The sequence below is a fragment of the Embiotoca jacksoni genome, unplaced genomic scaffold (assembly GCF_022577435.1).
Source record: "Embiotoca jacksoni isolate LCO1_2020_lvr unplaced genomic scaffold, fEmbJac1.0.p SCAF_3, whole genome shotgun sequence".
Classification (NCBI taxonomy): domain Eukaryota; kingdom Metazoa; phylum Chordata; class Actinopteri; family Embiotocidae; genus Embiotoca; species Embiotoca jacksoni.
The window spans coordinates 6758438-6771400 of record NW_027185381.1 but is presented as its reverse complement, the minus strand read 5'-3'; the positions used below and the strand labels follow the sequence as shown (position 1 = coordinate 6771400).

At 42.2% G+C, this 12963-nt stretch overlaps 1 protein-coding gene across 13 annotated transcripts in view; it reads left to right on the top strand.

The window, feature by feature from the left end:
- The window catches only part of LOC138205723 (unconventional myosin-IXAa-like), a 133498-nt gene that overhangs the window by 34369 nt on the left and 86166 nt on the right, over positions 1-12963 (top strand). For all 13 annotated transcript variants that reach the window (XM_069161907.1, XM_069161906.1, XM_069161911.1 and 10 more), the window contains exon 2: positions 495-1464. In XM_069161907.1, the coding sequence (XP_069018008.1) occupies positions 562-1464 (903 nt within the window). In that variant the 5' untranslated portion in view covers positions 495-561. The remainder of the gene's footprint in view (positions 1-494; positions 1465-12963) is intronic.

Sequence of the window (12963 nt, the reverse complement as noted above, 5' to 3'; positions counted from 1 at the left end):
CCACTTCCACTGTGTGGAAGGTGGCAGCTGTTGGCACATGGCTAGAGCCCTTGGATTATCACGAGTGTACACACACACACACACACACACACACACACACACACACAGAGGGTACGTGGCTCTGATAAGCTGTGATCGGCAGCCTTTAAGTTCATGAAGCAGCTACTGTTCCTCGTTGTTTTTAGTAGCGATCAGCTCTCGTCTCTCTCTGAATGTCTCTTGCTCGTCTTTTGTGGTGTTTGTGATAGTGGTTCCCTTTACGATCTGAAACAGACAGCCTATTGAGTCAGCCTACTCCGTCATGGGACAGATAAAATCGCTTTATGACTCTACTGACCCTGTTATGACGCAATGCACTGGAAATGCCTGAGGCTGTGAGGACATGAAATGATGTCTAAAACCACTAATTTCTCTGCTGTTATTTTGCAACTATTTTTCATCTTATCCATCTTTTTCTCCCCATCTGTCTCTCAATCTCTGTCTCTGTCCTCCAGTTGGGATGTCCTGAGTCAGTCCCGCGGCCCCAGAGAGCAGTTTGCTGATGGGTCCTGCTGCGCCGCCATGAGCTTACAAGATGGCGGCTGCAGCTACGCCAGCAGCGCCAACATGGCCACTATCAGTGGCAGCATGCGGCGGCGCCTGGAGGACCAGGAGTTCAGCCTGCGCGTCTATCCAGGCTCCCTGGCTGAGGGCACCATCTACTGCCCCGTCAGCGCCCGCAAGAACACCACCGCCGCTGAAGCCATCGAGTGCCTCATCGAGCGGTTGCACCTGGAGCGCACCAAATGCTACGTGTTGGCTGAGGTGAAGGAGTTCGGAGGGGAGGAATGGATACTCAACCCCAGCGACTGCCCTGTTCAGCGGATGATGCTGTGGCCAAGAAGCGCCCTGGAGAACCGCAGCGGCCTGGGCAGTGGCGAAGACTACCGCTTCCTTCTACGGGAGAAGAACCTGGATGGATCAATTCACTATGGTGGCAGCCTGCAGATGTGGCTGCGGGTCACTGAGGAACGTCGGCGCATGGTGGAACGGGGTTTCCTCCCGCAGCCTGCAGGGAGTGACCCTCCATCTGACCTGTGTGCTCTCCCGGAGCTGACAGAGCGCGCCATTTTGGAAAGCCTCCGTGCACGCTTCCGCCAAGAGAAGATCTACACTTACATAGGGAGTATTCTTATTGTGATTAACCCCTTCCAGTTCCTGCCAATCTACAATCCTAAATATGTCAAATTGTATGACAACCACAGACTGGGGAAGCTGGAGCCACACATTTATGCTGTGGCGGATGTGGCGTATCACGCCATGTTGCAGCGACGGAAGAACCAGTGCATCGTGATTTCTGGTGAGAGTGGATCTGGGAAGACTCAGAGCACCAACTTTCTCATTCATCACCTGACTGCTCTCAGCCAGAAGGGATTCGCCAGCGGCGTGGAGCAGATCATCCTGGGAGCAGGACCTGTGTTAGAGGTAAGGAACTAACTTAGAGCACCTGCAGGACTGAAGTAATGGACATAGTTCCAGTCATGTTTAATTTAGTTTAACTACTAGGTATCTAGAAACCTTCCAAACTAGATTTACATGGATCAGGGAACAGATGACCAGAATTTTGTTCCACTATTGGATGGTTAGTGGTTATGGGGATGCCGTTTTTATGATGAAAGATGGACCTCTCAGTATGTATTTGCCTTGAGTTTGACTGTCTGATGTGAATTTATGGTCTAATAGTCATTTTGCATCGTAAGGACTTTTCTACAAACCCACAAACCTTTTTAGGCACTCAAGAACTTTACCTCCAGTTTGATCCTGAGGAACTCGTGTCCAAATGTTGTTCCTGGTTTGCAGTACAGCAAAAGAAAAAAAACGTTTAAATTCCGGAGTTTTCGTTCCTGAGAAGGTTCGGTGATAAAGAGAGACCACAGCAGAGTGTAAATTCAGTTTGCACCTTGCAGGCGAATTTGAGACTTGTCAGATTGTGCAATGGACAGGATACATGTTGAACTGTTCCTTCTCATGTTTTGAAGACATGGCTTTTATTGTCACAGCACTGCACTTTCCATTTCACCTCCACTATTTTTGTTGTGTGTGTCTTTTCATCACCTTTTCTTTCAAAATATGGCCAAAATAGATTGTTTTGTTCCATGTTTAATTCTGATCAGATGGTTTTTAGATGTGGGTTGTCTGAATTTTGTATTTGGTCATCAAAGCTGTGAATCAGCCGTTAGTGGGTGTGTCTCAGTGCAATCCAGAACCATTATTTTGGATTTAATTCACATTTTATCATGCTCTGTCACTGCCGTCAATTCACATTCTGACAAACCAAAGTCGGACAGTGTACAAGGGCCTTAAGACTAAAGTTGTTTCCTAGTAGACTCAGACTAACAAGACACAGATGAATAATGTCGAGAGGTGTGGTTTGATTTCTTCTTTAGGATTATTAAACTAACTCATTTGTGCTTCTTATCAAATTGCCCTGTTTGGCTGTGCTAATATGGTATTGTTGCACTTGCTAGCTGTGAGTTCATGCCGAGCTGAATATGATTCATATGTTGTGAATTAGACACCCTGATTTTAGACAGGAAGTGACAAAAACTTGATGAAATCTGAAGACAAGTCAGCAGGTTATTTCTCTGCTGGTGGAATGTCAGCTCATGAGACCGGGCGTGAAATGGATTATAAAAATGTCCTTCTGAAGCTGGAATGCCTTAACAGGCAGGCAAATCTATATTTAGCCCTGGTTTTACCACATATGACTCTTTATATATTATGTGACCCAGAAATGGGGTTCATTGTCCAATCTCTGCATTGATGGAAACAAAATCTAATGCAATGTGGCCTAATCCGCCCTGGATTATAAATCAATAATGGATTATGGATTATGGAATTTCATGTTTCTGGAAGGTCTGTTAAAAGGAAAGATGTTTTCCTCAGTTTAAATATGACTCTGTGGGCTCCGTGCATCCCCGTACTTTGTTGTTTTCTGGCAGCCATTTTGTTCTGCAGTCCATAGCTTCCTGTCAGGGATGACATGTCAACACACAGCTGTGCATGTTGACACCATGTGCGTCCCATGTTGAGGTCTATACAGTAAAATGAAGCTGGCGTGCAGTCAGTTGGATACACTGTTGGGTTTGTCATCTGGAAATCATGAATCACCTTTAACACGCCCTTGCTGCATATGGAGAAGAAATTTGTTACTGGAGCTGCTTTTAAGAAAATAAAAAGCTCTCTGTGAAGTGCTCATATTTGTTTTGAATTTAAAAAAAAAAAAAGGCTTTCGCAGAAGACAGTTTTCATGTCATGCCTGATGTGTACAATGCCAGACATTAAGAAGCTCTTTCACAATAACAAAAAGTATATATTACATGTGTCCACGTTGTACCACAGCTGTGGTTGAACCTGACCGTCAAGCGGGCACAGTTGTGCTTCCCTTCAGGTTGACTGAATACCTGTCAGACCTGCGACGCCAGAGGCGACATCGCTGCGAGGACTGACGGGCTTTGTTTTGATAATAACCCCCGATAGAGGAACGCTACAGTACTCTCTGAGGAACTGGATACTGTTTAGTGGCTTGTGTGCTGTGTATGGGAGCATGACTATGTCCCTTGTAATCACTTCCCCATCAATCACCTGTCTGGTCGAGGTGCGATAAGCAAGGTGTATAGTTTAAAAAGCAAAAATTGACAAAAAAGTAAAGGGAAGTGGTGTAACATACCATTATTCTGTCTCTGCTTCCAGGTTGTTTGCTGGTGTCTTTCTCTTGTGTTCTTGTTGACAGATTTTCAGCTGTAGAAAACATGACATCTGTATAACTGTGGTTGATACAAAAAAAAAATCAAATCTATCTTTTCTAATTGCGTCGAGTCTTAAAGGAATAGTTTGACATTTTTAGCAACGTGCATTCATTGTATTCCACTCTCATGACGGTACACTAAATGTAAAGTTAGAAGCAGCAGCCGGGTATCTGAGCATGAAGACTGGATAAAAGGGGAAACGGGCACCTTCCAACCCTCCAAAACTCACAAATTAACACGCTGCATCTAGTTTCTTTAATCCGTACAGCCCCCTTAAACTGCTAATATGTCAGATTAAACGAACAAGATGACAATTAGTGAGCTTTAGAGATGCTAGTGGGTGGATTTTGTCAGCATCCGTCTGTAAAGGATATGGGACTGGTATCAATCTTCTCATGTAATTCTTGGTAAGGAAACAAATAAACTAATCGTTATGTCCAGTATAGTGTTATTGCATTACTAAAACAGACTGTTCACAGCATGTCAAACTGGTTCAATGACCAATTTTGTAATAAATACATAAACAAATCCACAAACGGTGAAATAAGAGTTCCCCTAAAGGGTCAGTCATAACAAACACATGATCATTGAATGTGGAAAAGAAAAAGTGTTTATATACTTTTGTTTTCCTAATTAATAAACGACTGACTTCAAAACATTCTTGCTTTTTTGAAGCCAAACCTACACTTTAATCTTATATAAAGACATATTGGTGGTTATAGAAGCAGTAACGCGTATTGAAAATAAACAAACCTGCCCAAAATCTGCTCATTTCGACCGTATTATAGTTATTATTAACCTTCATATGTCTAAAAATCTGTTAAAAATCCTCAACACTGTGAACATTTACTTGTGTATACTAATGGAAATCCAAATTGTTGTTTTAGTTTGAAAATTATCTGTAAATCTTTCATCAAAGGTTGAAAATAGAAATAATTATATAAGGTTAAAGGCAATCATGTCCAGATACAGTACATCCAGCATGGCTGGCAAAACACTGTAACATAATTCAAGGATCTAAAACCAAGCAACAAACATCCGACATCATTTCAAGTCTATAAAAAAAAAGAAAGCAATATGAGGAATATTAGTTCAATGTTTCACAGTCTAAATCCCTAAAGATTTACTGAAGCAATGCTGTTTGTTATATAATGTATGTCTTTAAAAGAAGCTTTCATCAGTTAAACAAATAGGTAATAAGACAAAATAATAGCCACACATGCCTAAAAACTATGTATAAACTCTGACATGAACTGTGTTTTGTGTGCTTTAGCTTTTCCAACAACCCCACAAGTGAACGTCCACATTAATGCTCTGTTTGTCTCCTGTGAACAGCAGCTGGATGCAGAGATATTATGGGCTGCTGTGAGTGCCCAGGCGTCCGACACTTCCTATTAAGAAGCAGATCTCTGGGGTAACAAGTTTACCGCCATCCGGGGCAAGAGGCTGCTGAGTTGAACCAGTTGAATTCTTTGGTTTCCACAAGTTGTAATGGCAATTACAGAACCATTTGCTTCGGTCAGATGCTGCTGCCGCCGCACTCAAGATTTTGTGGAAGTTTAAACGATTGCCTGAGGCAGAGTCAGCCTGAAAATATGAGGTCAGCGGAGCTTATTAGATGGATTTCAAATGCATGCCAGTTCAGATGAAGTTTAAAAATTCGAGCTACTTTGTTGGTTCCCTGACATGTTTAATAGCTTCAGCTGCTTTTGTCATCCTGGGTAACATTGTATGCCACGAATGTGGTCTCATCTTCCCTCTTAATGCCTTTAAATTAGTTTGATAGACAAGTTAACAAATACCTGACTTTATATGCAGTTTCAAATACAGTATTACATTACTAATTACTCAACATTGCAGCTCAGTCAAAAGTGCCTTTTTAAAATCTTTGTTCATCTGTTGTACAAAGAGTGGAAAGCTTCCACCCTCCTGTGTCATATATTCTCTATTTAACACATGAAATGCCAATTTTTGGGGTACTTACTGGATATAAGCCCCAGTGACTGCACCCCGCACTACGGAAGTCCTTGCCTCAGTAAAAGGGGTGTTTTACACTTTCCAACTCTTAACTGAACCGATGGATTTGTAAATGGACGCCTAACCTCAGCAAATCAGCTCACACAACATGTAAATAAGCTCATTTTAGCATTAACGGGGGGCTAGTTTGAAATCCTTTTGAAGGAGGCTAATCACTACTCCACGCCAAGCTATGGCACGTCCCGGAGCAGTTTATCCACTGAATTCATTAAAACATCAAACAGGTATTAATCCACCGTCAAACTGTCAGCAGGACAAAGAAACAGACCCCCAAAGACGTCAAAGTACGGGAGCTTTGCTGTTATTAGTAATTGCTAAGCAATTACAATTTCCACACTTACAATGTAACTTGTCTCATTCGTGTTTAAGTCCTATTGAGTGTGACATATTGACTATGATGGGGTGTATATATATATATATATATATATATGTATATATATATATATATATATATATAGTGAAGAAAATTAATGTAATCTAACAATTTTTCAGGTACAAATATCACTCACTTTTACACAGAATTTCTTTGAGCAGTTAATTGGACAAAACAAGCAACGTGAAGTTGAAATGAGCATCTCCTAAAAATTACTTCACATTTCGTTAGTTAGTTAGTTTACAGCGTGATGATTTTATTTCCCTTCCATTTTTGTAAAATGAAACAAAAACTTTAGCAAACATCCAGACTTGGACATCAAAGCTGTAGACACATCAGAAAAGAGGTCTGGAATGAGAAGGAAACTATTTTTCAGGATGAGATATGACTCGCTGGCACGAGACGCTGTGATCGGGCCTTGATTTGAGAACATTTGTAGAAAAGCCTGTAGACTCAGATAAGTCATTCTTTTTGGATTCACTTAAGAAGCTTACTGCCAACAGGATGAATAGAGGGTGGGAGGGGAATCTGCAGACGAGTGAAATATAATTTTTTAAACCTTGTTCTTTATATATATTTTAAATCAAGTATTATACATCTTCCACATTTGATTGACAAAAGTAAAATGTGAATTAAATGGCACCACAGGGTGAACTGTGAGGTCTTCACAGCTGGGATTATTTTTTTAAGTCTAAACAGTGAAAGCTTTTTTCTGCTCATGGAAAATGAAAGAGATGCTTTTAGTGAGTGTGAAGGTAAAAATAAAATGCAATAGAACGATACAGTGCGAGTTTGCTGCTTGGACTTGTATGCCGAAGCTGTATGTGATGCCGAGCTCTGTTTTTCTTTCCCCTTCTTCACCTCTGCGTCTGTCTTCCTCTGCTGCTCGTCCCTCTGTGTTGGATCCAGCTGAGCAGCGTGGCCATCAGCCCACCACTTCACATCGTGTTACCATTAAGTGCGAGGTCAACTGCAAAGCAGTCAAAGGCTACAGCACATGTATCTCAGTCATTCCCTCAGCCGGTGTGGAGGACTCATGTACACAACATACTCTCACAAAACGGGCTCAGAAAATGAAACTGACAACCAGTCAGCTCCAAACACACTGAAATGATTACAGATGCATGCCGATGGTTAGTTTTGGAGTTCATTTTGATCAAACAACACAACATTTGCTGTCTGGATTGACAAATAAACCCTGAATTTATGCTATTATTTTGGGTTTTCAGCTCACTTCCACTGCCGGTAACCTTTTACATCCAAACTGTTATTCTCATCGTTTCTGGTTGGTTGTTGTTACTACTCTACTGTTTCTATAAAATGCATTGATTTGTATGCATTCTGGATTTAATCTCACTGCTGTATGTGCTGCTTCCATCTGCATGATTATATTATTTCTCATTAAATTAAACAACTACTGACATCTGTGACTCTAACCCAAATTATTGAATCCAATCAAATTGTGATTTAAAAAACGGACTAAATTATTTGGATAATTTTAGACTGCTGTGATGCATAAAACGGGAACACTGTTACATTAAGCAGTTTTGGTGTAATCTTGCATACATTACCACATTTTGATGCGCATGACTACTGTTCACCTTTAACCAAGGTGCAGTACACTGCAGGGTGGAGACAGTAACTAGCTGTGACTGACTTTGCTCGCCTCTCAAGGACACAGCAGTGTGTGTGAGTGTGTAAGTGTGTGTGTAGCTTTAAAGGAACCCCACAGTCTCATTTTCCATTTAGAAGTTCCAGTCATAGTGAGGTTGACTCTCTTTTGACTCTGTGCTCACAGAGCTGTATTGTCGTGACTGACGACCTTCAGCCTCTGATGGACACATCGGCTGCTGCGCGGTTCAGTCTTCTGACCTCTTAGTTATAGTGCAGCCTTTGTAGCTGCTGGACTGCTGTGTGACACTTCTCAGAAATACAGCAGCGCAGCCACATAGCAAACAATGACCATCACCATTACATCACACCAGCGGTATCATCTAACAATTCTCGATATACTCTGATGGCCCTCTGGAGTCATTTCTTCTCATGTAAAAGCCTTTAATAACACACCGCAGATGGACTGCAGTCGTATGTAATGTGAGCTGCGTTCAGAGGCAGGCGACAGTAGAGATATGAGTGTGCAGACGCTGATGGGAAGACAGCTGCTAGGCTGATGGGAAGGACTCTGCTTCTGTGGCCATTTGTGTCTCACTGTCTGGTCTTTGTTGTGTGATCTGAGATGCTCTTTTTTTTCTCCTCTGGCTCAGCACTGCAGCATGACATCTAAATATATACATGATGTGAAATCTGACTATAATAATATAACAATAACGATCAGATAAGACTTAAAGTCACTGCTCATCTCTAATCATACTGCGATTTTCATGTAAATTTGAATGTCTAAGCTTGATCAATGTTGCAGTAATTAAAGGGTGATTCTGTATTTTTCATATTGTCATCAAATCTCACAAAAAGACCAATATCAACAATGGTTTGATCCTCTGAAGTCTAGTATTAAAACCAGACATTTCTTTCACATACAGCTCCATTATTTTCCAAAAATGCATCTTTGAGCCACATGCATTTGATAACATGTTCCTTCATTACATGTAAACGGCTACTATAGTTTATTTTGAAAGAATCGTATCATCCTGCTGGGCTAGAGCATTAAATGTGTATTAGTCCACAACTGAAAATAGTCCCCAACAAATGTGCTATTATCTCTAATTTATGTAATTGCAAAAACTTCCCTGTTTAAAAATGGAACAAGACCTCTGTATTTATGATCCATTTTCAAAGATTTACATCTTCAGTTGTTATAAATGTACATCCTTGTCCATATCATCAAACTGCCAGCTCAGGGTGCAGGCGAGAGGCGAAGGAGTGGGTGGAGATAGAGGCAGGGACTGTTTGCATATTCATAGTTCTGCTCTTACTGAATGAGTGCAGAGGTTTAGAGTTATATCTAAGCCACTTAAAGGCATTAAGGGATTTTTTTTTTCTCTCAGAAAAGTGCTGCTAATAATGTCATTTTGATGGACAGAGATGAGATTTTAGGGGTTTAATCAGTACAAGTAGAGCGATTCTGAACATACCATGGATGAATTCACTCCGTTCCTTTTCTTATCAGCTTTTTCGTGCTACACAGTCCCTAAAAATGACCTGACTTTGGAGACCCCAATCACACCTTAAGTCTGACAGTGACTGTAGATATCTCTCACTGTCTGAGGGACTCGGAGGTCCTTAACTGGTTTTGTGGTCATTACATCTGTGTGATAAAACCTCTTCTTGTCACTGTGCGCTCTTAGCAGTTAAAGCCTGAATGAGACCAGGTTAGAGGTTTGTCTCATATCATCTTAATTATCTGTTTCTTTACACAGGTAATCTGATGAAGAGCAGGATGGAAATGGGAAAAGCATATGAAGTTATTCTAGAATATTGACAGTAATCTGTCAGATTTAAGCCATTTCTCTTCAGGACTTCACTGTTCATCCTTTACTCTAAGATCTCCACACAGATTCAGACAGTTTTCCAGAAACGTTACGCTCTGCATGTGAAAGAATCACTATTTACATCCATATTTGGGATGTATGAACACTCAGTGAATGATTTTGGATGCATCTTATTTAATAGCATTTGGAAAAGGCACACAGCTGCTGTCTTTTTGTTTCAGGTATATAGACAAGGACCAGTTTTTACCTTTTTGAACTGGCAGCTGGCCCGCAGCGTTTTCTATAATTATGTCTTGTAAATGCTGGAATATTTATTCTGACCTAAATGAAAAGAAGGGTGCAGGTTGATAAAATGAATGAACAAATGAACATCTTATGTTTCTTCCCCACTTTTTAGAGTTTGAGTTATTGTCATCTGAACAGTAGAAGCAGCTCATCTTTGCCTCGGACACGACGAAAGGTGAACCAGGCTTTTTCATGACAAGCGTACATCCGCAGCTGAAAGCCTTCTGAAGGCCGACTGAGGCTTTGAGACTGACCCCAGCTGTGTGCTGCTGTGTCTGGGGGCAGGCAGACTGAGGGCTCATGCGGCGCTGCAGGGTCCAGATTACAGCCTGCCTTTGTTCTGATGGTGTGGCCAGCAGACCTGCCTGCCTGCTGCAGTAGTAGCAGAGCAGACCCCCTTCACCAGATGGTTCCCATCCAGATGACCCCCCCACACCACCCCCACTCCCTCCCCCTTCCCCTCCACCCCACTCCTCCCCATCCCCTCCCCCCGCTCTTAAGAAGGCCCTCAGGGATGAGACCTGTCTCCTGTGGCTGATAGATGGCTCCAGGTAGTGCCTCAGCCCCCTGGTTTTAAAAGTGCGGGTTCAAAGGAGAAGGTATCATTAAGTGTGAGTGTGAAAGGGCCTGAGAAGCTGCCCACTACACTCATCCAGCACCACAGCGGCTGGGACTGGAGACAGCTACTCACTTTAAACCTCTAAATCCCATGTAGCCCGGGCATATGGACACACTTACTGTGCAGGAACAGTACCACGACCGCTGCAGGTGAACCCGCTGAACGTGACAGGACTAATGAAAACGAGGCCGGCGGGTTGGCACAGGATGCATGCAACACGGCAGGTTCAACTGCTCAGGATGTGTGTTGTAGGGCAGCTGTATTTATTCCCATTTTAATGAGGGAAACGCTGCTCTGCTTGGTTTCCACTGCTCTGTATGTGTAATTGTGTGCGGTGCGGAGGAGAGGTGCCTGTCACACTGTATTAGTAGGCAGCTCTCCCGGCAGCAGGGGAATCGGAGACGTTCACCCATGACTGAGTGTGTCCTTGGTCTTTAAATCACACCGAGACATCCGAAAGCTCTCTGCTACCAGGACCGGTCTCTGCCTGGGACAGCCTGCTTTTATTGCGCTGCACTTTTGCACTGTGGCACTGAACATGTGGGAGTTCCTCCCTCTGTGAATGGTCACATCAGCTCTCATTCATCTTCTGCACACGCTGGAGCTTTAACACGCCTGTATGGTGGAAGGAACTACTTCCTCTTGATTTAATAATAACCCAGCACATGTAGCATGTTGAGCAAAGCCCCATTTATTGGTAAACTGTCCTACTTTTTTTCACACTACTTCCTCTGCATTTTTATTTTGTATCTCCAGTTACTTTAAATCTTCAGCAGCAAGAGAATGAGCTTCTCTTTCGTTGCATGTGGCTTCAGAAGTGGCCTTCACCTCAAAGAATCGTGTGTTGGCTGGTGGTCGTGGGTGTTTGTTGGCTAATCACATGTAGCCCACCTCAGACCCTCCATGTTCCTGTTAACACTTCCATCCCTATAATCCGTATCCTCTGGGCAGCGAACGCTCTTCAATGTGCTCCCAAACATCTGTTCACTGGATTATCCCCATCTCCTTCTCATTCTGTCTTTCTCTGGAGCATTCCCGCTTTTCCTTTCTCAGGAAGTTCAGTACAGTGTGCATTTATCCCCGCAGACAGCTGCACACAGTGTACTCACGCGCTCTGTGCTTGTATAGTTGACCTGGACAAGGTTCAGCCTGATATCAGCGGCCAACTTGTCTGCTCTCGCTGCTCCTTTCTGCAGCGCGGGAAACTATTTTCTGCTGTTTGCTCATTCTTAGTTCCCGAATACGTTTTCATAATTTATCTCTAATGTGCTCCCTGTTTATTTGAGCAATATTTGAATGGCTCCGCCATACGTAAGATGCAATCTCTGAGCAGAACCATTCAGCACAGTATTTTCACATTCACCCAATATGAAGTGTTCATTGAGATGTGTTGATGTTCTATATTTAAGATTCATATTCATATTTGATTGGTTGAAGACCATAGTTTCATGTTGTGGACTACAAACAAAACATATTTTACTGTCAAAATAATGGCACCCAGGCGGGATGAAGTACATCATTAAACAAAGTACATTGTTACTTACCATTCACTTATTATACTTACATTTAAATAAAAAATGTTTTCTCATATAATGGCTACCATCCATGTTATGATCTGCCAGTGCTGTGCTCTTCTTCCTCTCCTCTGATTGTGTCTTTCTTTCTTCCTTACTGGACGACTCACCACGACTCCACCCACTAGATTTAGTGAAAGGCTCGCAACAGGAAATTGATAGTCCAAAAGGGCCTGATTCAATCTGAGCCTGCTTACACAGTGTCACAGCAATCAGACCCAGATGAGATTACAGACATTAGGAGTCTTAGTTGGACACGAGCCCATCTGGACCGATGGAAGCAATTGAGCAAAATATATCTGTGTTAGTGATGTTGTCTATGTAACACCGTTAACTAGGCTGTCATCAACCAAATTGAATCTAATCGAGCATCATCTATAAGAACAGTATTGTTTTCAGTGTATTTTCATCTTTTAGTTTCGAGTTTAGTTTCATTCCTAGAAAGTTTTCAGTATTGTTAAAACTAACATTTATCTCCTGTTCTGCCTTCTTTGTTCAGTTTCTAACTCACACCAACCAGTTGGTTTTCATTACCTTTTCTCTTTGTGTCCTGCGGTTGTGATGCAGCCTTTGAAAAGTTATTTTAAGTTTGTAAAGAAAACAAATTCGGCCTTTGTTTGCGAGTGTCTGGAGAAGGTTCGTTTCAGAACACAGTAATTGGTAGCTTTGGTACATAACAGCGGCATATGGTGTTGCACAGAGGACCAAACAGCAGAGAGGAGAGATTACAGACATCATATAAAGTCAAGTTTTCTAAAGTGGTGTGCATCACGTGGGAGTTTAAATCCACGCCTATACTGTATCCAGTAGTTTTAAAACACAACTTCCATTGCAGAGT